The sequence below is a fragment of the Amblyraja radiata genome, chromosome 4 (genome assembly GCF_010909765.2).
Source record: "Amblyraja radiata isolate CabotCenter1 chromosome 4, sAmbRad1.1.pri, whole genome shotgun sequence".
NCBI classification, from domain to species: Eukaryota; Metazoa; Chordata; class Chondrichthyes; order Rajiformes; family Rajidae; genus Amblyraja; species Amblyraja radiata.
In genome coordinates this window covers 12,239,148-12,264,990 of record NC_045959.1, presented here as the reverse complement: position 1 = coordinate 12,264,990, position 25,843 = coordinate 12,239,148, and the positions used below count along the sequence as shown (strand labels likewise).

Here is a 25,843-nt window from a genome sequence, read left to right as displayed (position 1 = left end):
GGAGCGGCCTCCAACCGGAGCGACGTGAGGGCTCAAGTCACGGAGCCTGTGGAGCTGTGGACCTACGGACCTACCTCCGTGGAGCTGGCCGGCTTCGGAGCGTGGAGGGCTGCGGGGGCGAGCTGCTGCGACCCGACTCCGGTGGATGGTGACACCGGGAGCTTGCGGGTCCCCGGTGGGAGACCGCTTTGCGGGGCACCGGCAATGGCGACTTCTCCCGCCCGAATTGCGGGGTTGAGAGTGACCTGGAGGGGGGCCTTACAACGCCCGGCGCGGCTGTAAATTGCCGCGGACTTGCTAGCGCCCGCCGAGGGATCCAACATCAAGACCCGGGGCAGGGCCCTACATCGACCGGCGTGGCTTTGAGTGGCCGCGGACTTGCTAGCGCCCGCCGGGGGCTTTGACCTCGACCGGGAGAGGAATGGAGAGCAGGGGAGAGACAAGTCTTTGCCTTCCATCACAGTGAGGAGGAGACTCACTGTGATGGATGTTTATGTGAATTGAATTGTGTTGGTGTGTGTCTTGGTTCTTTTTTTGTATGGCTGCAGAAACCAAATTTCGTTTGAACCTCATGTGAGGTTCAAATGACAAATAAAAAGGTATTGTATTGTATTGTATTGTATTGTATTGATATAGTCACCAGGGACACTGGAAGCTTCCCTGATCTTCCACATCCTTCGATCACGCCAAAAAGAAAAGTTGGAAAGTTACCTTAATCTTACCTTTTCACTGCTTAGCCTCTTCGCTGAAACTGGAGGTAAAGTCTGAACACTTACTACTCAAACCAGAGCCATTCACACAATGGTCACTTCACTAGACCCCAAATCCCTTTTATTCAATTCCAGGGTCTGTGACTGACAGAAAAATGCTGTCTAAATCTCCTGCGTCCTCCACTTTACAGCTCTAGAGTCATTTGTGAAACAAGCAAGCCCTCAACTTAACGTAGAAACAAGAAAGTGCAGATGATGGTTTATAAAATAAAAAACTCCCCACAAGCGCTTCCAGTACTAGTTTTTGTTTCACAATTCCAGCATGTAATATTTTGTTTTTATGAAATGTTAACGTTTTAGCAAATCTCAACAATTAGTAAGAACATGCTCAACACTGAAAATGTCTTGGTTACCATGGCTGTTACATTTATTCCATATTTTATAGGCATCATCAATCATGAATGTATACAGTGTTTGCACATTGGAGTCATGTTTAAAACATCACATATACTATTTCAATAAACACGATTTGTTACGACCAATGACTATTTAAAATTCTATGTATCAAACACAGGTAAAGAGGTGAAATGATACAAACTCTTTTGCACTATTAATATACAGCTGTAAACAAGGTATATCAGCAATATTGACAACCAGTGCAGTTTACTGCACAGCACTTCACAAATGAATTTTTTTTATTTTTAAATAATGTGTTTGGTTCATAAATATAGATCCAGATTATTGCAGCACATAATTCAATACCTGATTGGTAAAAAAGTACATCAATACGTTTTCAAAGGAAACAGCAGCAGACAGATTACAAAACTGGACCTAATTGCAGGAATGAGTAAGCAAACACCAGTTAACCCAGGCTTGAAGAAAAAGGGACAAGCAAGTGTCTATCCAATACGACTAACCCACACTCTAAAAGCCAAGGTGACTGGAGATGAATTGTACGAACATTTATTTGAATTCAAGCAGATTGCAATCAATCTTATAATACACATATGGGTAGTACTCCTGCTGGCTTAGGCTTAGACCTGGTATGTCCATTGCAGCCTGAAAAAAAAATTAAAAGTAACTTAGTATTTGATTTACATTATACTAAATTTACAGTATTTCTAAAAAACACCTAAATCTCAGATGATGCAGCAGGTTCTAAAATGTGTCTATCATTATCAGAATATAAACTCTCCATTAGGGAGTCAGTGCATTGCTGTTCTGCTTAATTGCAGCTAATATTATCAGACACATCCTTGCGATTTAATAATTAGGTACATTTGTGCAAAAAGAGAAATGAAATTTCCATATTACAATGTTTACTTTTCCTAACTGAAGCAGAACTCGTGTAAGAGAAAATCTCTCACCTGATGAAATTTTATGCGCAACATACAAAGGATGATTGATATACATTGATATGTTATGGCACGACAATTGGGGAGCGATGACAGTGTAGGTACAGAAGGAGGAAGGGAATGAGAAGGAAGAGGAAGGAGAATTGAGGCAAGTGGAGAAAACAGTGGGGAGGTAAAAATCATTGAAGTTTTTACTGCATTTTTGGTCCAGAAAGCTGTGGACCAACAGTAGATTGTCATGGAATGTCCGGCGCCCTGAAGGAGGAGGCAATGGATTCTGTTGCAGGGTTTCTTAGCAGACTATCAAAGTTATCTAACACCACACCAGAACTCTCAAACAATGACTAAAACCTTGCTTGCATCATGTTGAGAAGAATCCTCCCTATTAGATCCCTTATGCACAGCCATACTACGTTACTCTCAAAGTGGCTGCAGAGCAGATGTGACCAATATCCTATTCTTGTCGGATTGCCTAATCTGGAAAGGGACAATGTGGTCTTTGTCAAGGTTCACCACAAGCAATTGCATTATACAGGAATTTCTGCACGTCCCAGGGATGAACAGAGGCAAATGTTGATTGTTGATGAGATCCTTGCCCCAGTAAAAGATTCACTTTAGTCTGACTAAAAGTTGGTCTTCTTATGCAAAGAGATGCCAAACACAGCTATTGGCATATTCTAAATCTTAGGAGTATGTGTTAAGGGATGCAACTACCACAAAAGGCCTGCAGATTATGGTCAGTGTAGGCTCCTCCTGCCACTGGACATTCTAGAGCTGGGCACCATGTAACACCTTCTCAAACACATCATTAACAGAACATTTGGAAATGATGATGACATGTGATGCCTGAATGAAAACATCCCTTATTACATTTGTACAACTAATTTTATGGATAAATTAAAGTTTATGAAAAACTTTGCTGCATATCATGTAACTGTTGTTGAGTGACGTGTCATAAGTTAGCGATGTTACAATACTTACCTTTAGCGGCGCTGCAGTTCTGCCACTGGCCGTGTGCGCGACTTTGGCGCCTTTGAGGGGGGGGGGGGCAGGATTAAAATGCCGTTTTCTCCTGCCTGTCGGAGTCGAACTTTCTCAGGCTGTTAAGCTGCTGCAGAAAAATCATTCCAACTTCCGTTCTCGGAAGTTTTTGTTTTTTTTAAATCGCAGGACAATTTAATCCCTGGAGTAAAATAAAAAGCTACTTCTAACGCTATCAACGCCTACAACTGGACGGATCTCATGTAGGGGACAAAACAAAATGTAAGTCGTTTATTTTACATATAAACTTGTTTCTTAGGATGACTTTAATGACAAGTGTTTTTTCTGCCGATATGGGGTTCTAATTCACTGCAACTGCAACGTTTCAATTGATCTACAATTAGGTAACTAACTAATTATATGCTTTAATTTCAGCTCATCCAAGTAAGATTGTTTCATATTTGTTTCAGAATGCTTCAATCTATAATAACTGAAAAATTCATTCAGTTCTCTTAATTTTTAAGAAAGTTATGGGCTTTTGACTGTCCTCGATCACAGCTTTTGAGTTAAGTCAATGGATAAGCAATAGGGAACAAGATGCCAATTTCAGAGTATGAAAATGGCCATAACTTTTTAATACTGAAGATATGAGTGAATTAGGTGTCAAATTAAACTTATTTTTATGCTTTATCTGATGGGATAAATTGCAGACTTGATTTTTTAAATCTCAAAATGTTGTAACATTGCTACATACGTGCTTAATAAAATGACACTCAATATTTACTGCAGAGGTCTGCAGTTCATTCTTTTTGAAGTATGAAAGACAGCTTATAATAGATTAACAACACTGGAAGATGATCCAGTTTCATCATGCCGATACCTACATCAATGATGGCAGCTGCACTGCTGTCTAGGTGTTTGTATAAATCATTAAGAACTTCTCGAAGCTTCTTCATCATCTTTTTGTTGGGTTGTAAAAGCATTGCCTGGAAGTTAACTGGCAAACCATATCTGGATAGACCAGGCGAGATAAAAATAACAAAAAAGTTATATTTCTTATACTTTCACATGTGCAATGCTGTTCCAAACATTGAAATGTTTTAGAACTAATGCTCAACAAGAAACTTCAGCCAACTAATTTTCACGAGGCTCCACATATAATTATTTTTAAAAGAATTTAAAAAAGATGAAAAGAAAGCACAATGGAAAAGATGCAATACCGACAATTTGTTTCTGCGGAATAGTCACTAATTACAACATACAAATCCATCCATCTAGCAGTACCCTTTGGCATATAGCAGGCCCTTTGGCATATCATATCCATGCCAAACATGATGCCTAGTTAAACTAATCTCCACAACCTGCACCTGATCAATATCCCTCCATTTCCTGCATATTCATGTGCCTATCTAAAAGCCTCTGAAATGCCATAACTGTGTTTGAGAGATTTGTGAGAAAGATTGTAATTCAAGAGAGAGTTTGATTTAGCTCTTAGGGCTAATGGAATCAAGGGATATGGGGAGAATGCAGGAACAGGGTACTGATTCTGGATGATCAGCCATGGTCCAATTGAATGGCAATGCTGGCTCGAAGGGCCGAATGGCCTACTCCTGCACCTATTTTCTATGTTTTCTATGTTTCTATGTCCTCCTCCACCACCACCCCGGCAACATGCTCAAGGCTCCTCCACGCTTCCTTTAAAACATTGCGCCTCTCACCTTACAGTTATGCCCTCTCATCCTTGACATTTCCACCCTGGAATAAAGTTCTGAGCCTATCTCTGCGTCTCATTTTTTTTTTAAACATATTTTTATCAGTTCTCTCCTCAACCTCCGATGTTCTAGATAAAACAATTTAAGTTTGGCAAACCTATCCTTATATTTAATACTCTCTAACCCAGGTAGCTCTAATAGTTCACACTGGAACAAATGGATCTTGGCATCAACTCGAATCATAGAGTCATACATTGTGGAACCAAGCCCTCCTCCCCAACACATCCATCTACACCTGTCCCACTTGCCAGTGTTTGGTCCATATCCCTCTAAATCCGTCCTGTACATGTACCTATCTAATTGATGTTTAGTGGAAGATCAAATATCATCAATTGTGACTGATCATGCTTTTCTTTTTAACAATTTGGTTGCACTTATTAGGATTTCAATACCGTTGTACTTCTTCCTGGAGAAGTGATTGACTTTAGAGTGATCAGTCAAGATTGAATCCTTAAGTGTATTCTGATAAATCGCAAAACATTCAATCTCAAACATTGTGCCTTAATGTAAGAGTAGAATTTTGATTCAATGATTATAAATTAAATTAATGACAAAAATATCTGTGAAGTAAAATTTAGGGAAATGTACAGTGTAAAATTTCAAATTATTAATAGATACCTTAGAACAGATTCTACAAATACCCGTAAAGCTTTCACATGGATCCATGCAATAAAAGCCTCACTGAAGTTAACTTTCAGCCATCGCACCAAGGGACCCTATAAACAAATAGAAATTTTCAGATCCACAAGACAATTTCTTGTATAAATTTATTATTGCTAAATATGAAGCAAACCTTAATTTTAACTCCATTCCTGTACTGCATTTACAGATATCAGACAAATTAAAAATGTTCATTCTTTTTCCCATTTTTAATCATCTAGAGGGCCATACCTGAAACGATTATTTGCAACAGTAATTTTTACATGAATGTTTAAAACTTCGAGACAATCATGTAGATATAGCATGGTGTCAAGTATTTGATAACACTCATTCAGATTTCCATACGGAAACAGTTTATTTGCCGAAACAGAAATTCTAGCTGTGGAACTGATAACAATGCCAAATAATGTCAGAAACCGCTTCTGATCCCAAATGAATCAGGTAACACCCTGCTTTGCATTCTGCCTCAGCATTCATGAACTTGCAGCAAAGTCCTCTATGTTCAACTCTAAACTTACCCACTATTTCCACTCAAATTAAAGATTTTCCACTAAAATTAAACATTTATTTCTCTCAACTCACCATGAGTGACATCACAGGACATCAACAAGTACACCATATCAGACTGCAATGTTAATTTATTTGGTAATATTGGCTCCCCTGGTTAACCTAAAAAATTAAATTACTTAAACCATTTCCCAAAGTTTAATTGATGAAACAGAATACTTGGATATCTGATCAGTGTGCCTCTTTGCCCACTACATTTCTGTTTCATACATCTAGTTTTGCAATTTCTGTTAAATTCCTCCTATCGTTTTATATTCTTCGGGTTTAAAGAAATGGCAAAATAAATCTGCAAGTCAAATTGGAAAATACAAAATAAAGTTTGATACAATGACATTCAATTTTAATCATATAATTCATCTTGCTTTTATTAAAATGGGATTTTTAAGATTAATATTGATTTACTTTGTTTTGATTATAAATGTTTAATATTGTAATATACTAACGGGAAAACATGGAATGCATCATAGCAAAGGCACATAATCAAATTCAAGAGAACTATGCTGGTTGATTTTTATCAAGCACCTTAGCAAACTGCACTTTACAATAGAAAAACTTATTTGATTTTCTCTGAAGTTTAATTCAAGGATTTCACTGACTGTTTCGCAAGCCTACATCAGCTGCACATGAAGAATTATATATTGTGGTTATGGTGCTCATTTCTCTTTTAGGAAATAATTATTCTTTTTTTTTTAAACATTACAAAGAACAACTGAATATCAGTCAATCACATCACAGGTAATTTATTCCTAAAAACAGCTTTGTTATGCTAACAGGAAAGGATAACAAAACAATATAAAAACATGGACAGCTGATTTCAGTTGGTACAAATTTGGCAGCAAAGAATGACAGTCATAAAAAAGTTATCATTCATATAGAAGAGGTGTATAAAATTAAATTCTCTGGGCTTTCAGAAACTTTTTTTTATTTTCATGGGGCAATTCTCAAATCTTATGGGTGAATAGGAATAAGGGATAATGGTGACCTGTCAACTGCTACAGTTTACAACATATATTAGCAACCCCATGTTATCATATGGGGGGGAGGGGGGAGATTGCAGTTTGTTTTGGAACTTTTCCATAACGCAAAGCCACATCATCTGCGTGTCAGGAAATACAAGTTGAAAACAAAATAAGCTTGCGCTTTTCCCCCCCCCACTAATTCTGTAAGAGCAAATTTTATTTGATACCTCACATTTTTTGGGTAGTGATCTGTGAATTCTGGAAGAGCAAATCTTTTTAACCTGAACATCTATCACATAGAGATACATTAATAATTAAGGGGAAGGTTCACAAGCATGTAGCATATTTGCAGATGATACAAAAGTAATTGGAGATGGAAGGCGAGCAAGAATCATGCAGCTTACAGTGAGATCTTGATAGATTCAGTGAGTGAGCAAACAGTTAGCAAATGGAGTAATATGGGGGAAAAACGTGTTTACTTTGGTAGAATCAACAGTTTTTGTCCCCTTATTTTAGAAAATATATATTATCACTGGAGGCAATTCAGCAAAGTTTTACAACAATATTCCTGAATATGTAGGGAATGACTTAAGAGGATGTACTTGTGATCATTGGAGATTAGAAGAATGAGCGTATCTGATTGAAACATGTAATATTCCTAAAAGGCTTGACAGGGTAAATGGTGGGGGAATTATTGCCCTCATGAGTTAATCTAAGAAAAAAGAGCAGGGTCTCAAAATACCCAAAGATGCCCATTTAAGACACAAAAGAAAAGTATTTTTTTCTCTCAAAGTGTCGCAAGTCTTCAAAATTTCTTGCCCTAGAAAGCTGGAAAGGGTCAATCCTCAAATATATTCAAAGATGAGAGAGATTAACTTTTAATTAGCAAGAGAACAAAGAGCAACAAAATATGCTCCCAAAATGGCACCCAAACCCAGGCGACTATTTACGTGCTAGCCACAGAAACAGATCTACAATCACATATTACAATTGTCACTCTTAAATCTCTATTCACTGTAAATGGCTCAATTGTAATCATGTATTGTCGTTTCACTGCCTAGATAGCACGGTACACGTGATAATAAACTAAAGAATCAAAGGTTATAAGGAAAGGGTGGGAAAGCAGACATGAGGAAAGCTGTCCAACTCATGCTCTCATCAAATGGGCAGAGCAGGCTCAAGGGGTCAAATGTCTTGTCCCTGCTCCTATTGCTTATGATTAATGTTTCTGCCAGGTTACCAATGCACTTAAGCAATACTTGTTAAGTTAAATTACTAATTATTAATTAATTTAAATATCCCATTAATTGACATTATATAAAAATTGAATTTCCTGGTAAAAATAAATTAATATACAAACATGAAAATGTCAAGAAATGAGACCAACACGTACAGAGAGATATCCACAAAATGACCAAAGGCTATTTTTACATTGTTTGGTCAAATGTGTTCTAATTTTTCTTTTGGTAAATTTTTTTTTTTAATGTACAAATGGAATCAAGCCATCTTGAAGGATAGCAATTGTTTGGAGGGTGAAATATTGCTTAAAGAAAAACCCAATACCTTCCACCTCCACTGAATCCATCTTCACATTCACTGCAACGTTTGTTATTTTAGCTTTGCAATTATGGTCTACGATTTGATTTTGGTGAGATTGTTCTCAGAACCTTGCCCTCTGAACCAAAACTTGGTTGAGGGTTGGGGGTGGGGTTTAAGATGGGGTGTAATCAGCAGATCTGGGAGCATATTGTTGAACTTGAACACCCGGACAGTTCTGTTTGTTTTCCAACTCCACAATGTTCAGACTCTATTCTGAATGCTTAATGGGGCAGCTGGTATTTATTTAATAGTAAACCCACTTGGTAGTAATTTTAATTACAGTGAATTGATCCTTAATTTATTTTACATTTCATATTTCAAATCTGCTCCTAATAAATCCAATAAAAGTAACAAAAATGCCACTTACACCATTTTAACTAAAGTTGGAAGTAGTGAACGAACATAGCAGAGACTGCACACTCTAAGAGCATGCAACATTAAAGAAAAGTATTTATTTAGGCTGTATGGTTTATTGCCAACAATTTCAGTACATACAAATTGTTTCTTTTTGTCAGTTGAAAGTCGAGTCATCTCTTCTTTATCTGCTTTCAGCTCCTCCTCATTATACTGAAAATCTCGAACTACAAACCTGAAGAGAAAGGTATAGAAAATTGATTGTAATCATTTGTAAAAAAATATAACTCGATGGCAGCAGGCGAGACGCGTGGATGATCTGTTGCCTCCCTGGTGCCAGGGTTCAAGATGTCACGAACCGAATTCAGCCCATTCTCGAGAGGAAAGGTGAACAGCCGGCAGTAGTTGTGCACGTAGGCACAAATTGGGATGAAGAGGAAGGAGGTTCTGCAACGCGAGTTCAGAGAATTAGGAAGAAGACTGAAAATCAGGACTTCTAGGATGATTATCTCTGGATTGCTTCCAGTACCTCGTGCTAGTGAGGACAGGGAGATAGGGGATCCGAATGTGTGACTCAGGGGCTGGTGCAAGGAGCAAGGATTCAGGTTTATAGACCACTGAGATCTCTTCTGGGGTGGGGGTGACCTGTACAAAAGGGACGGGTTACACCTTAACTGGAGGGGGACCAACGTTCTGGCAGGCAGGTTTGCTAGGGCTACACGTGTGGGTTTAAACTAAACAGTGGGGGGGGAGGGAGGGATTGATAAATTGGGAGTATAAAGATGGAGTTGAAGGGGAAGTGAGTACAGAAAAAGTTACAAAAGACTCCTGAATTAATGGGAAGGAAAGTTCGAGAACGGATATGAGAGTAAGATCAGGGCCTGGTGTGAGAGGGGAGGTGAATACCGAGGTCAAAGTGTTGTATATAAATGTATAAAGTATAAGAAATAAAGTGGACAAGCTTGAAGCTCAGTTTGAAATTGGCAAGTATGATGTTGTGGGAATTACAGAGACATGGCTGCAAGAGGGTCAGGGCTGGGAGCTGAATATTCAAGGGTATATCTCCTATCGAAAAGACAGACAGGTGGGCAGAGGGGGTGGGCTAGCTCTGTTGGTGAGGAATGAAATTCAGTCCCTCGCAAGGAGTGACATTGAAACAGGAGATGTGGAGTCAGTATGGATAGAACTAAGAAATTGTAAGGGTAAAAAGACCCTAATGGGACTTATCTACAGGCCCCAAACAGTAGCCTGGATATAGGGTGCAAGTTGAATCAGGAGTTAAAATTGCCATCTAGTAAAAGTTATGCTACGGTTGTTATGGGAAATTTCCGTATGCTACGGTTGTTATGGGAAATTTCAACATGCAGGTAGACTGGGAAAATCAGGTTGGTACTGGACCCCAAGAAAGGGAGTGTGTGGAGTGCCTCCGTGATGGATTCTTAGGGCAGCTTGTATTGGAGCCGACCAGGGAGAAGGCAACTCTGGATTTAGTGTTATGAAATGAAGCAGATTTGATAAGGAACTTGAGGTTAAGGAGCCATTAGGAGGTAGTGACCATATTATGGTCAGGTTTAATCTACAATTGGAGAGAAGGGTAAATCAGAAGTGTCGCTGTTACAGTTGAATAAAGGGGACTATGGAGCCATGAGGGAGGAGCTGGCCAAAGTTGACTGGAAAGATATCCTAGCAGGGATGACAGCGGAACAACAATGGCAGGTATTTCTGGGAATTATACAGAAGGTGCAGGATCAGTTCAATCAAAAGAGGAAGAAAGATTCCAAGGGGAGTAAGGGTCGACCATGGCTGACAGTATAAAAATCAGGGACAGTATGAAAATAAAAGAGAAGTACAACGTAGCAAAGATGAGCGGGAAGCAAGAGGATTGGGTAATGTTTAAAGAGCAACAGAAGATAACTAAAAAGGCAATACGGGGAGAAAAGATGAGGTACGAAGGTAAGCTAGTCAAGAATATAAAGGAGGAATGTAAATGCTTCTTTAGGGATGTGAAGAGGAAAAAATTAGTTAAGACCAAAGTTGAAATCCACATTAGGCAGGAAATGATGTTGGGTAAGACTGATGGGACTGAAGGCTGATAAATCCTCAGGGCCTGATGATCTGCATCCCAAGGTATTTAAGGAAGTGGCTCTAGAAATCGTGGACGCATTGGCTATAATTTTCTAATGTTCCATAGATTCAGGATCAGTTCCTGTGGATTGGAGGAATGTTATCCCACTTAAGAAAGGCGGGAGAGAGAAAACAGGGAATTATAGACCAGTTAGCCTGACATCGGTAGTGGGGAAGATGCTGGAGTCAATCATAAAAGATGAAATAGCGGCATATTTGGATAGCAGTAACAGGATCGTCAGAGTCAGCATGGATTTACGAAGGGGAAATCATGCTTGACTAATCTTCTTGAATTTTTTGAGGATGTAACTAGAAAAATGGACAAGGGAGAGCCAGTGGATGTAGTGTACCTGGACTTGGTATCAGAAAGCATTTGATAAGGTCCCACATAGGAGATTAGTGGGCAAAATTAGGACACATGGTATTGGTGGTAGAGTGCTGACATTGGTGGTAGAGTGCTGACATGGATAGAAAATTGGTTGGAAGACAGGAGACAAAGAGTAGGGATTAATGGGTCCCTTTCAGAATGGCAGGCAGTGACTAGTGGGGTACCACAAGGCTCGGTGCTGGGACGGCAGCTATTTACAATATACATCAATGATTTAGATGAAGGGATTCAAAGTAACATTAGCAAATTTGCAGATTTGGGTGTTGGCTTTTGGTCCCCTAATTTGAGGAAGGACATTCTTGCTATTGAGGGAGTGCAGCGTAGGTTTACAAGGTTAATTCCCGGGATGGCGGGACTGTCATATGCTGAGAGAATGGAGTGGCTGGCCTTGCATATTCTGGAGTTTAGGAGGATGAGAGGATATCTTATTGAAACATATAAGATTATTAAGGGTTTCGACACACTAGATGCAGGAAACATGTTCCCGATGTTTGGGGAGTCCAGAACCAGGGCCACTGTTTAAGAATAAGGGGTAAGCCATCTCGGAGATGAGGAAACACTTTTTCCACACAGAGAGTTGTGAGTCTGTGGAATTCTCTGCCTCAGAGGGCAATGGAGGCCTGTTCTCTGGATACTTTCAAGAGAGTGCTGGATAGGGCTTTTAAAGATAACGGAGTCAGGGGATATGGGGAGAAGGCAGGAACGGGGTACTAATTGGGGATAATCAGCCATGATCACATTGAATGGTGGTGCTGGCTCGAAGGGCCGAATGGCCTACTCCTGCACCTATTGTCTTACAGAAATTATTTGACAAGAATTTCTTACTTATTCTCCCTGGCCTTCAGTCGAAAGTCATCAACTGCCTTCCTGAACAATGTCACACTATACAAGCCAGAATCGTTATCTTCACTTATCAACCTTGAAGAGAGGTAAAATACAAATATTTAATAAAATATGGTTATCTAAGATCATTTGCCAGATTTTGCTTGCATTTGCCACTGTGTGGTCATGTTCAGATGCAAAAGGCTTATTTTCCTCCCCGATACACCCCTCCAGTTAAGTCCTCAGCAAATGCACGATCTTACCATTACAATGGAGAAGCCAGGCTCCCAAAACTTATTGACAGCCAGCAATGGCCCACCAGCTTTGTCAACTGTCAGAGTAGCAATTTTTAATGTTTCTGTACATCTGACAATGAAACACAAAAAGCTAGATACAACCAACAAAACAATTCTAAAAATGTAGCACATACTAAAACTTTCTGTCCCTCATCTCTACAATCTGTATTGAGATTGATGGTGCTGATGGTGATGATTTATCATCCATCTCAAAGCACATTATCACAAAAAATGATGGGTAATCTTGTGATAAAGTTTCACCATGGGGAATCCAGAAGCAGTAAGCATCAAAACATACAGGACCTACAAAAGAGTCTGGAACTTTTACCCTTAAGAATCATAGTGATACAATGTGGAAACAGGTCCTTCGGCCCAACTTGCCCGCACCAGCCAACATGTCCCAGCTACACTAGTCCCACCTGCCTGCGTTTGGTCCATATCCCTCCAAACTTGTCCTATCCATGTAACTAACTGTTTCTTAAAATGTTGGGATAGTCCCAGCCTTAACCACCTCATCTGGCAGCTTGTCCCATACACCCACCACCCTTTTGTGAAAAAGTTAACACTCAGATTCCTATTAAATCTTTTCCCCTTCACCTTGAACCTATGGTCCTCCATTTCCCTACTCTGGGCAAGAGATTCTGTGCATTTACCGATTTGTTCCTCTCATGATTTTATACACCTCTATAAGATCACCCCTCATCCTCCTGTGTTCCAAGGAATAGAGACCCAGCCTTCTCAACCTCTTCCTATGTCTCAGAACCTCTAGTCTTAGCAACATCCTCGTAAATCTTCCCTGAACCCTTTCAAGCTTGAAAATATCCTTCCTATAAGATGTTGCCCAGTACTGAACACAATACTCTAAATGCAGTCTCACCAATCTCTTATACAACTGTAACATGACCTCCGAACTTCTATATGATAACATGTGCATGGAAGTCCCAGACTGTGCCATCAAAATAGAAAATTAAGTTCAAAATACATCGCTGTTTAAATTTTGAAACCTACATTTTAATGCACAGAATTTGCTATCCTTTACGAAACGATAAACTTTATTCATCCCCGGAGGGAAATTGGTCTGCCAACAGTCACAACACACAAGGTACACAAAAACTTAAAAGTGAAAGAAAAAAGGACAAGTGACTGTTGGCTGGCTGCTGTGTGCACAGCGCCTTCACCGGAACAAATGAACAAACAAACAAACACAGACTTATCCCCTGGACAGAGGATTCTAAAACTAAAGTGCCCCACACCCACGGGTTCCACTTTGTTCTCCCACCAACCCTCACGGCAGTCCCCCCACACCCGGGATGCTCCTTTGCTGACAAGGTCCCCGTTGCCGCCAAGGCCCCACCACCGCCGAGGATCCCGTTGTCGATGATGCTCAAGCTGCCACCGCCGCCTTCGCTGAGGCTCCTTCGGCTCAGACAGGCCTCGCCGCCCAGCTTCTTTGCAGTTCTCTGGGAGGCCTGTGGGGCAAGTCAGGCTGACAGGGGCGCGTTTCGGTCGTCAGTGCCGCGGTTGTTCGGCGGGCCCGGCCCTCTTCCACCGTGCGTGCGGCTCCCCGGGACACACCCACAGTGTGCAGCTCCCCGGGATATTTATTCCTGAGTGTACGTTGATGCTGAACTAGTAATCATGTGGATATGCCTCTTTCCAGATTCATTTAGGGTCTATTATGTACATTCCATATACCTTAAGTGTAATAAGTTCTTTTGGACAGATGTTAAAAACCAGAGAAACTTAATCTATGTAGCATGTCTGACCAGTACACTATTTGAAAAAGGCACAAAGTGATTGAGTAGCTCAGCGGATAAGGCAAAATCTCTGGAGAACATAGGTGTAATGCATTCATACATATTCATGTATATGTTAATGAGTTGGTGTTCAATATAAATAAGCAGGGAATGTTGGGTAATAAATCTCTCTCTCGTGATCCAGGCAACCAGCGTGTAAGTTGTTATTTATTCTGCCGTCCGGAATATAACAAAATTGGCGACGAGGATGGGGTAGAGTTTGTGAACTCATCCTTTAAATACAGTGCAGGGCTGTTTTGCATCAAGCAGTATTGTTTAACATTTTAAACAGTAAATACGGAGTTGTGTCGCAGTTTTTGCGAGCTGGACACGATAGGCCGCAGATCCTTCTATGCAGGGGACTGTAGTTTAAAACAGCAGCTGGACAAATCGTCGAGAGTTTGTCAGGCTATCTCTATGTTGTGACTACACGGCAAGATGCCGTCTTTGGGATTGTATAAGATTTTTTTTTTTTTGAGCTCTTCAAGCTGAATAGCCTTTGTACAGCTAAGTTTTAGGCGAATTGTTACACCAGAACAGACAGGAAATCAGGGTTTTTGAACAGACTTTAAAAAAGAGAACGACACGATGGCAGCGTCCACGGGCTACATCGGAAACCTTGGCACTTTTGACAAGAGTAGAGAGCTGTTCAGCTCCTATATGGAGAGAGCAGACATGTTTTTCACGGCAAACAACATAATAGAGATTAGTGAAGGAGAGATAGTGACTGAAACAAATAAGGCCATTTGCGAACGCATTAAAGCGATTCTGCTCATGGAGATTGGTCCTAAAGTGTACACAAATAAAGTGTACGGCACACTCGTGAATCTCCTTGCGCTCACAAAGGCAAAAGACGTGCCATTCAATGACATTATGAAGAAGTTGGAGCACTTCAACCCAAAGCCTCTGGAAGTTGCAGAAAGCTATAAATTTGGCACTAGAAACCAGAAGCAGAATGAGACAATCAATGAGTACATTGTTGCCTTGAAAAACTTAACTGTGCACTGTAACTTTGGAACCTTTCTCGAACGCGCACTACGCGACAGATTTGTTTGTGGTCTAGTGGATGAACAAATTCAGTCCAAACTCATGAACACTACAGATCTTACATTCGAGAAAGCATGCAAGATTGCTACGACAATGGAGATGGTCATTTATGCAACCAACATTGATAAGCCTACAACCAGCCAAGGCAGGGTCTTTCAAACTAAACTGTTGATAAATGAACAGTTAATCGATATGTGTATTGACACGGCAGCAGATTGTTCGGTCATGAGCAAAGACGAATGAAACAAAGTTCCCACAGATACTATTGTTTGAGAGTAAGGTTAAACTGAGAACCTACTTGGGCGAAGTTTTGGAGACATGTGGGCAAATGAACTGTAAAGTTAAGCATAATAGTCAGTCAGTAACACTGCCCATCATAGTGGCCAGCTACAGAAATAAACCAACCCTCCTTGGAAAGGATTGGCTGAGTAGAATAGAGTTAGACTGGAAGAACATTTGTCCAAATCACGTCTTGAAAACGTCATAAGCAAACATGCAAACATTTTTGCTGACAGTGACACGGGAATAACAGGGTACTCTGCACACGTTCGACTTAAGCAAGATGTGAAACCTGTGTATTGACGACCAAGACCTGTACCATACGCACTAAAGCAACAAGTGGAGGAAGAACTCGACAAGTTAGAGCGGAATGGAGTACTCGTGAAGACAGACCAGAGTAACTGGGCAACGCCATTTGTGGCTGTACCCAGAGCAAGAGTCTTCATTAAACTGGATTTGTCTCACACTTATGCCCAACTCAATGTCGACAAGGAAAGTCAGCAGTACCTGACTATCAACACACATAAGGGCTTGTATTCATATACAAAGCTGCCCTATGGTTTGAAATCCTCCCCGAATATGTTCCAGTCTGCCATGGACAAAATGTTACAAGGCATTCCGCACTGTGTGTGCAACCAGGATGACCTACTGATATTCACAGAGAGTATGGTAGAACATCTGGAAATCCTTGAACAAGTTCAGTCACACGACTGAACTGCCACAATGTCAAACTGCGACAAAGTAAATGTGCATTTGCGCAGCCAGAGGTGGTCTACCTTGGACTCAAAGTAGATGTCAACCGACTTCGCCCTGTGAACGCGAAAGTTGAAGCAATAGTGAATGCTCCAAAACCCAACAATGTGTCAGAGCTACGATCATTCCTTGGGATAGTGCAGTTCTATGCACGATTCCTTCCAGATTTAACAACTGTGCTAAAGCCACTACATCATCTGCTACAAAAGGATGTGAAATGGATGTGGGGAAAGGAACAGCAACGTGCATTTGACATCTGCAAGGAAAACTTGACAAGTGACAAACTCCTTGTTCAGTACGACACGCGAGATGAAACTTGCGTGTGATGCTTCAAGTTATGGTGTAGGTGCAGTGATCTCCCATGTAATGAATGATGGACAGGAAAAGCCTATTGCTTTTGCATCCCGCACCCTATCACCGAGTGAACGCAATTATGCGCAGATAGAAAAGGAAGCACTCAGCATCGTGTTCAGAATCAAGAAATTCCATCAGTCTCTTCTCGGCAGACCATTCACCCTTTGACTGATCACAAGTCACTATTAGTGATACTGGGTCCCAAGTCAGCTATACCTTCCATGGCAGCATCAAGGATGCAGTGCTGGGTAATTTTGCTGTCCCAGTATGACTACAAGGTTGAGTACACAAGCTCTAAGTGCAACGCAGTTGCAGATGCGTTGTCCCAGTTGCCCCATGAGAACTCTGACGTGGGAAGTGAGAACTCAATCTAAACACTGCAAGTTGTAGATGAAGACTTTCCTGTGACTGCAACAGAAATTGCAGCAGAAACAGAGAAAGACACTGTGCTGAAGTGGGTCTATGAACAGACATTGAACAGTTGGACTGAAATCGATAGTGGATTGAACTCAGTTCTGAACTTAAAGCTGAAGCCTTGCCATAATCGACGCCATGAATTATCATGTGAGCAGGGATGCATTAAGTGGGGTTATAGAGTAGTTGTACCAGAGTCTTTGAGAAACAAAATTATGAATGAACTTCATGCCAAACATCCTGGAATAGTCAGCATGAAGCCAATTGCCAGAAGTTTTGTGTATTGGCCTGGTATTGACAGTGACATCGAGTCATTGGTGAGCAAATGTAGTGTCTGCCAAAATTGCTGGAGTAAAACACCAAAAACACCACTGCAACCCTGGTCATGGCCAATTAGACCTTTTCAGAGAGTTCATGTAGATATTTGTGAAAAGGGTAATGATCATTTTCTGGTACTAGTAGATAGTCATTCCAAATGGATTGAGGTTAAGCATATGGGGTCAAGCACTACTACTGAGTGTACCATAGATGAGTTGAGATCCATTTTTGCATGCCATGGTTTACCGGAATAACTTGTTTCTGATAACGGGCCTCAGTTTCGTTCAGAACGATTCAAAAAGTTCATGCAGTGGAAATGTGTAAAACACACACTTGTTCCCCCATATCATCCAGCCTCCAACGGGGGCGCGGAAAGGTCTGTTAGAGTTGTCAAAGATGCTCTCAAGAAACAGGTTTTGCAGGGTAGTTCAAAGCTCAACATGAAACATTGTTTGGCTAGTTTCTTGCTGAAGTACAGAACCACACACAACAGGTTACTCACCTGCAGAACTGTTGATGAAGAGAAGGCTAAGGATATGCCCAAGTCTAGTTCGACCCAATTTGGCCTTGAGAGTTGAGCAAAAACAGTTAAGTCAAAAATGCCATTTTGACTCCCACAAAAAGGAGAGGTACTTCAAGCCAGATGAGCAGGTTCATGTTCTCAGTCCTCCCAACAAGTCCAGTCGAGACAAATGGGATGTTGGGAAAATAGTGGAAGTGTGTGGAACAAAAAGATACTTAGTTGAAGTTGGAGACAGGATCAAAAGTGTTCATGTTGATCAAATGATTCCAGCCAAAGATGAACCAAAAACTGAGTATGAAGTCCTAATCCCCGAGTTTTTATCTGAAAGTGAGTTGGAAGAGATCACTGTGATTGAAACACAAAGTTCAGTTAGTACAGACAAAGAAGCAGATTCCTCTGGTCAAAGTCAGGGTATTAAAACAGAGCCAAACAAGCCAACAGTTGAGTCAACACCTAAACCCGTTACACCTGTTACTGTTAGACAATCAGGCAGGATCCATAAACCAGTAGTTGAACAATGCGGATATAGCGAGCATAATCTGCCTTCTGATTATTATCTAAATGGTGTCAAGTGGGGGAACGGGTGAAGGGTGGAATTTTACGTTGGGGAGAGAGTTGCGTTGGGGGACCAGGCCTCCCATGGGGGCTATGGGTGAGTGGTCGAATATTGCATTAAAAATGAGCCGACCTGCACAGTTGGGGGCAATGGGTAAGTGGTGGAATATTGCGTTGGGGGAACGGGTTGCGTTGGGGGAACGGCTTGCGTTGGGGGAACGGCTTGCGTTGGGGGAACGGCTTGCGTTGGGGGAACGGCTTGCGTTGGGGGAACGGCTTGCGTTGGGGGAACGGCTTGCGTTGGGGGAACGGCTTGCGTTGGGGGAACGGCTTGCGTTGGGGGAACGGCTTGCGTTGGGGAAACAGGTGAGTGGTGGATTATTGCGTTGGGGACGGGGCCCAGAGGGGTCCCACTTGGTCTAGTGTTACATTAAATTTCCTGGATTGTGGTATGGAACAAGATTTTTTTTAAATCCGATTTGGAAATACTACGTCTTTCCAAAATAATAATTCATCCACATTCTGCCTTTCCCACGTAACTTCATAACGCACTGTACCAGAATTATCCAATTCTTCCCAAAAGAGGCAATATTTGAATTTAATATGAATGACTTACAACTCTAATCATGTACTCTTTCTCTATTCCCTGCCCTCTGAATAAGAGGTTAAAGTATCATTATTCCACATCTCCATTCTACTATACTTCTGAGCCATAACCCTCCTGTTTCTCCTCTGCATCTTGAACACAAAAGCCACAATTATATACAGAAACAAGGAACTGCAGATATTGGTTTACAATAAAAGGCACAAACAGTTACTCTCGCACTGTGTCTGTACAAATTCTATTCAAGTTGATCCATGCCAAAAATCAAAGTAATAGTAGTAAGAACACATTGGTCAAATTTCCAATCAATACTGGATAGAAAGTTTATAAACAAGAATTTGAAGTCCTCTCTTACTTGGTTGACCGTGGAACCACCATGTCAGCTAGAGTTTCATATGTTTTATCCCATTCAAGATAATTTATTCTAAAGGGAAAAAGAGAGCATTTTAATTAACATACATTGGTTCCAGCACCGGGGGAATTTTTCTCCAGCTATCTGATAATTAGACTCAATGCTGAACAAACCAAACAGACACCTGTGCTGCGTCCATTCTATGGCAGTGCAATGTCAGTAAATCTACAGATAATGCAAAGCTAAAGGGGAAATGAAGTTGAGGAGATTAAATGAGTGGCAGAGAGCATAATAAAAGAAGAAAAAAAATCAGGTTCTCTACCCTTTGGTTACAATAGAAAAATAATATTTCTCAGGGAAAAAATATTGACAGATGAAGGCCAGCATGCCAAAAAGTCTCTGTACATAAATGGATTCCTCCATCCCTGCTACCAATTTAGTTCACTTTTCTCAGTCTCGCACATCTGCATGTTACATGCTTGTAAATACGAACAAAATTACATTTATAATGAAATATTATCTGTCTTTACCACCCTCTTATCTAGCTCCATCAGCCATTGTTGTCATTTACTCTCTCCAGGGTTACAACACTTTTCACATCATTGCCCCATCTTCTCTGCCTTCTTAAATATTTAAGAAACAGTTTAACTCCAATATTTTCTGATGGAAAATCTTGAGACAGAAACATTAACTTTTTCTCTCTCCATTGCTGATAATTCTAGAATTTTTCAAGAATTACCTGTTGTAGCTCAGATTTCCAACAGCTATAGGATTTAGAATAACAGCCTAAACATTTTCTAATTCTATGGTTGCTTCTTCCTATAAAACCATTGCCAAACTATGCAAATTAAGCTTTAACATTTAGATGCACACAGAAAGTTTCTTACTTGGGCACAACTACCAACAATGTAGTAAGGTATTCAGAATCCAGTATGAAGTCGTCCTTCTTCACAATATCCGCAAGACTTCTTGTCATCAAACTTCCACTACAAATGAGCACACAAACCAATGGCAACACAAGTTATAGATGCAGTTCTCCTGGCAAAAACAGTACAACATACGTTGAAATAACTATACCTCAATGACAGCATTAAACTTTAAGGGCTGAGTTTAAGAACAAGCGGGAGAACCAAGGACAATTCTCAATTGTAAATTACATGGCAGGTGAAAAGCCCATCATGTTTAACTGTAGTTTTAATAATATAATCAAAAAAAGAACTTACACATTCTTCCTCTCTAGATTCTGCAAGTTTCCTTTCAGATTGTTATATGCTGATGCTCTTGCTTTTAGATCATTGTCAATCTGTGATACTTGCTGCAAACAACATTAATTAGTCAATGATTATTCACATGAACATCTGAAAATGCTGAAGTTTATAGAGTGAATCAATGTCTTCCTGCTTTCATTGCCACAATTTAAAAAATAAATAAATCACAGTACAATACCAAATCAGGATTTTGCCGGGGGTAAAAAAAAAAGACCTACTCAGATATTAACCATAACAACAAATGTCCAAATTAGTGAGACACACAAAATAACTTGAAAATCCTATTAGCACCAATTTCTTTAGTGCTCTCCAGTATTAACATTGAGCAGCTTTTTCATAGCACTTGGGAGTTTATACTCAAAATACCCTACATTTGCAAACCTCCAGTCCTTAATGGAGTGTCAGATCTATACTTTGCTATAGGTTTCTCAAGTGCCTCGTTCCACAATTTTTCCCCATTTGGATTTCATACTGATTTTAAACATTCTGGATGAAGCCTAATGTTTAGAGGTATTTGTGATTGGTGGAGTGAATCAAAGAATGAATATCATCGGAGGTGGCTGCTCTTCCTTTGTACCAGTTATGGCTGTATCAAAGTTTGACTGTATCAAACTTATCTTTGGCTGGTGGTTCATAAGGCAACAATCAGCTATGATGCCAATAGGTGGCTTTATAACTACTTTATAAGCACACTGCAATACTGGAGTGCTGAACAAATTAGTGAGCAGTCACGGATATATTTCCCCTCTCATTGCGCTTCAGGACACATCATTAGTATTACTTCTGGATTATCCTGAGTTTAGGATCCTCAGTGATCAGGGGAGCAGCACCTCTAAACTCATCACTTGGAACATAGCTGTCACGTTCTGACTACTTTGCTGTGCTGTATGGCTGCACCAAACTGGTTTCAATTATATTGCATGGCTATAAGAAGGCAAACAACATGATCACAGGATAATCAAGAAAAGGTTAGACAAGCACAATGAGATTTTGGATCTGGTCCATTAATCTGATAGGTAGGCAGTCCCAATCTAATAGCAAGTGTCACTGAGTTTTAAATCTAACAACAGCAAGCAATTAAGTCGTTGCATACTTGCACTTTTATTCACTGATGGGTCATCAATTCACAACAATAGAGTTTTGCTGAGACTCAATGATCACCTGATGAGATTATATCCTGTTTGCTATTAATTATTCGATCGAAGATGTTTTAACAATTGATTAAATTGTCAGAATGTTTATTATTAGATCAATAAAAATGAAATTAAAAATAGAACAAACTGCAATTGTTCAACGTAACTCAAGTGAAATCAACTTTCTGGAATGAGGGAATATATGAATCAAGCAGGACTGAAGATTCTGACTGAGCTTTAGTAACTATTAATCAATATCAATACTAGAAAATTTGAGATCTTTCAAATGCTTTACTGAAGTAGGCAGCTACAAGGTTAATGATTATTATTACTGAGCGATAATTTCTTCGTAACAGTGCACTCCATTCTAAATAAGATTAAAATAATCTAAGACTACATTTACTGTGAAGCAAAGCACACACTTGGATAACATACTGATCTAAACTGCTAATTGCTATTGAATATTTTCATCTTAAAATATTCACCTGAAAAACAAGAGCTAGATTCAATCCTAGGACAATCTGATTCATTGTGTCGAGTTCAAATGTCACCTCTGCGATAGCTCGGAAGGTAGGAAGATAAAGGAGACAAGGAACTGCAAGATGCTGAAATCCTGCGTAAAACACAAAGGCCTGGAGTAACTCAGTGGGTCAGGCAACATCTCTGGAAGGGATGGATAGGTGATGTTTTCGATCGGGACCGTTCTTCACCAATTTTGATCAGTACGTCAATCTAATTTGCACTCTGCTTCGTGGGGAAATTAGATCCTTGGATTCTTTTCATCAAAGAAGACAAAAAGAACCTTCAGGAAGATTCATGTAACAAATCCATTCTTCCACTGATTGGGAAAGGACAAACATATGATGCAACAGAAAAGCATTGTGTTATTGAAAATTATTGGGATATTCTGATGCTTAATAGCATATAGAACAGTGCAACTCACATAAGACACAACATGCTGCAATCATTCAGTGAGTTAGGCAACATCTCTGAAGAACGTGGATAGGTGATGTTTCAGGTCCCAAACCAGAAACTGGGTCCCGACCTGAAACATCACTCGGCTTGTACTTGCTAGAATTTAGAAGATTAAGGGGGGATCTTATAGAAACTTACAAAATTCTTAAGGGGTTGGACAGGCTAGATGCAGGAAGGTTGTTCCAGATGTTGGGGAAGTCCAGAACAAGGGGTCACAGTTTAAGGATAAGGGGGAAATCTTTTAGGACCGAGATGAGAAAAACATTTTTCACACAGAGTGGTGAATCTCTGGAATTCTCTGCCACAGAAGGTAGTTGAGGCCAGTTCATTGGCTATATTTAAGGGCGTTAGATGTGGCCCTTTTGGCTAAAGGGATCAGGGGGTATGGAGAGAGGGCAGGTACAGGATACTGAGTTGGATGATCAGCCATGATCATATTGAATGGCGGTGCAGGCTCGAAGGACCGAATGGCCTACTCCTGCACCTAATTTCTATGTTTCTACCACCTAACCATGTTTTCCAAAGATCAGCATTTTGTGTCTTTCCTTGGTAAACCAGCATCTGCTGTTCCTTGTTTCTACAGTGTAACTCGCATGACTGGCACTCCACCCTATACATATATTCCCACTCTACCAGCACACGTTGGCTGCTACTTACCCCATCCACAAAATGCAATGCTATTCCGAGAACACCACTCAAACCAAAGATAACAAGATCAGAAGGTATATGGGTATACTACAACTTGCAAGCTGCCTTCCAATAAGCGAGTTTGGTATTCCGAAAAACACAAGGAATCATGGGATTTGTCAAAGGCCGAAAGCAATAAATAAAAATCGAACGAAGCGCTGTAGATTCAGTGAGTATAGGTTTGGTGTGACTAGACCCGTGTCCCTGGCGCCGCAAGTGCTGACAAACTGCCACTTAACTGTCCCCGGTCCGATCCCCCCCCCCCTTGAGTGTCCCATCCTCACCCAGGGTGTAGCCGGAGACGTCCGGACCGACGGGACACCGGCCCCCAGGCCCAACCGACAGCCCCGTCCGACGACACCAGCGGCCCCAGGCCCACAGCCAACACGGAGAACCCACAGACCTACAGCCAGCCCCAACTCCAGCCCAGCTCCAACTCCAGAGGAACGCTCCCCGATGGGTCACTGTGGGCCCCGTCCGACGACACCAGCGGCCCCAGGCCCACAGCCAACACGGAGAACCCACAGACCTACAGCCAGCTCCAACTCCAGCCCAGCTCCAACTCCAGAGGAACGCTCCCCGATGGGTCACTATGGTGACAAGTGCCAGTTCACCCACGGCCTGGCCGAGCTGCGCTCCCTCAGCCACCAACCCCAAGTACAAGACGTACCTTGCACACCACCGGCTTCTGCCCCTACGGTACCCGCTGCCACTTCATCCACAACCACGAGGAGGAGCGAGGGCCCCGGTCTCGCCTGCACCAGAGCACCAGCCTGGGCTCAGCCTCCTCTGGCCCGGCACTCAACTGGGCCGCGCTGCGGGCAGCCTTCAGCCCCGACCTGGCCTGGACTCTGGCTTGGGGCTGGGCAAGGGGAGGAGGTTGCTGCTGCCACCAGCACCACCGCCAGCACCAGCAGGTCCAGCGAGCGCCTGGCCTACCCATGCCGGCAGGAGCCCGTCCGCAGACTCTCCGACCAGGATGACTCCAGCAGCAGCGACTCCGAGTTGCCCGTCTTCGAGCAGGGGCAGCGATTGCCAATCTTCAGAAGAGTCTCGGTGTCGGACTGCGGGGAGGGGGTGGAGGTGGAGGGCTGCCAGCCAACCCGGCGGGACAGGCAGAGCCGAGCTGGAGCCAGCGGCTGCAGCGCTGGCTGCAAGTTCAGGGCCGCCCCGCCAGCCCTGGGCCATCCCGGACACCTCCGGACAGGGCCTGGACACTGGGGAGGGGACCGGGACGGCCCAGCAGCAAGTCAACAGTGGCTGCTGTTGCCCCAACCCCGACCACGGACGAAACGCAAGCCTGCACACAATGTAGCACCACCATTGCCGAGACTGTTTATAGCTAGTGACCCGACCTGGACATGCGCAGTCGGAATACCAAACTCGCTTATTCACAATTATTTCTTCACTGACAGGTCTAAATCCAAGAAATCCATTTCTAATATTCTTGAAAGAATGGCTTCTTCAGAATCAAAACATCAACAAATCAACAAAATATCTCCACTTTGACCATTACAATTTAATTTATTTCCTCTCCTCAAATAGTATAAAAATTTGAGCAAGGTATCACAAAACTAACCATAGGATTTATATTAAAAGTTATGTTAGATGGAAGAAATAATCTAGAGACACCAACCTTAGTGATGATCTCAGAAATGTTTTTTAGAGACTGTTTGATTGGATACTTTGCCATGTCCCATTGAAACCTTGTGATATAGGTGACCAAGTCAACTAAAAGAAAGAAACTTAGTTTTAAAAATGTGATTAAAAGCTTTGGCTTTCATTGGAACAATGTTTGGGTAAGTTTAACAATGGTAAGAAAGGCAAAGTGTGCATTTCCAATATTGCAGCAATGAACAATACATGAACAGAACATAGATTGGGAGATAGTTACACAAATACTCCGTGCTCATTTTAAATATTTTGATTGAGGTCAAAAATCACTGCACTCAGATATAAAATGATTGGGCTGGAACAGCCACTTTGACCTGGCCCAGTCCCTGTGTTTGCCTGCTGTGGGATTCTAAAATTTACAGTGATCTTTTACAGACAAGTGACTCAAAGCAATCCCAAAGCCTCGCCGACATGGCCATTCAATGAAACAGAATAGGCACAAAATGGCCAGTAGGCCCCAAACTACTAAAAGAGTGACACCCAATGGCCTTCTAACAGTACATGTCTTATCCATTGTTTCAACG

At 41.4% G+C, this 25,843-nt stretch overlaps 1 protein-coding gene across 1 annotated transcript in view; it reads right to left on the bottom strand.

Annotated features, from left to right (window-relative positions):
• Positions 1-1,113: 1,113 nt before the first annotated feature.
• atp6v1c1 (ATPase H+ transporting V1 subunit C1) overlaps positions 1,114-25,843 on the bottom strand; it is a 51,696-nt gene continuing 26,966 nt past the window's right edge. Inside the window, exons 5-13 of the mRNA XM_033018984.1 lie at positions 25,282-25,376; positions 20,806-20,897; positions 20,470-20,568; positions 19,586-19,654; positions 12,295-12,387; positions 9,099-9,192; positions 5,437-5,534; positions 3,931-4,057; positions 1,114-1,769 (exon numbers count right to left, since the gene is read on the bottom strand). Coding sequence (XP_032874875.1) covers positions 1,674-1,769; positions 3,931-4,057; positions 5,437-5,534; positions 9,099-9,192; positions 12,295-12,387; positions 19,586-19,654; positions 20,470-20,568; positions 20,806-20,897; positions 25,282-25,376 — 863 coding nt within the window. The 3' untranslated portion in view covers positions 1,114-1,673. The remainder of the gene's footprint in view (positions 1,770-3,930; positions 4,058-5,436; positions 5,535-9,098; positions 9,193-12,294; positions 12,388-19,585; positions 19,655-20,469; positions 20,569-20,805; positions 20,898-25,281; positions 25,377-25,843) is intronic.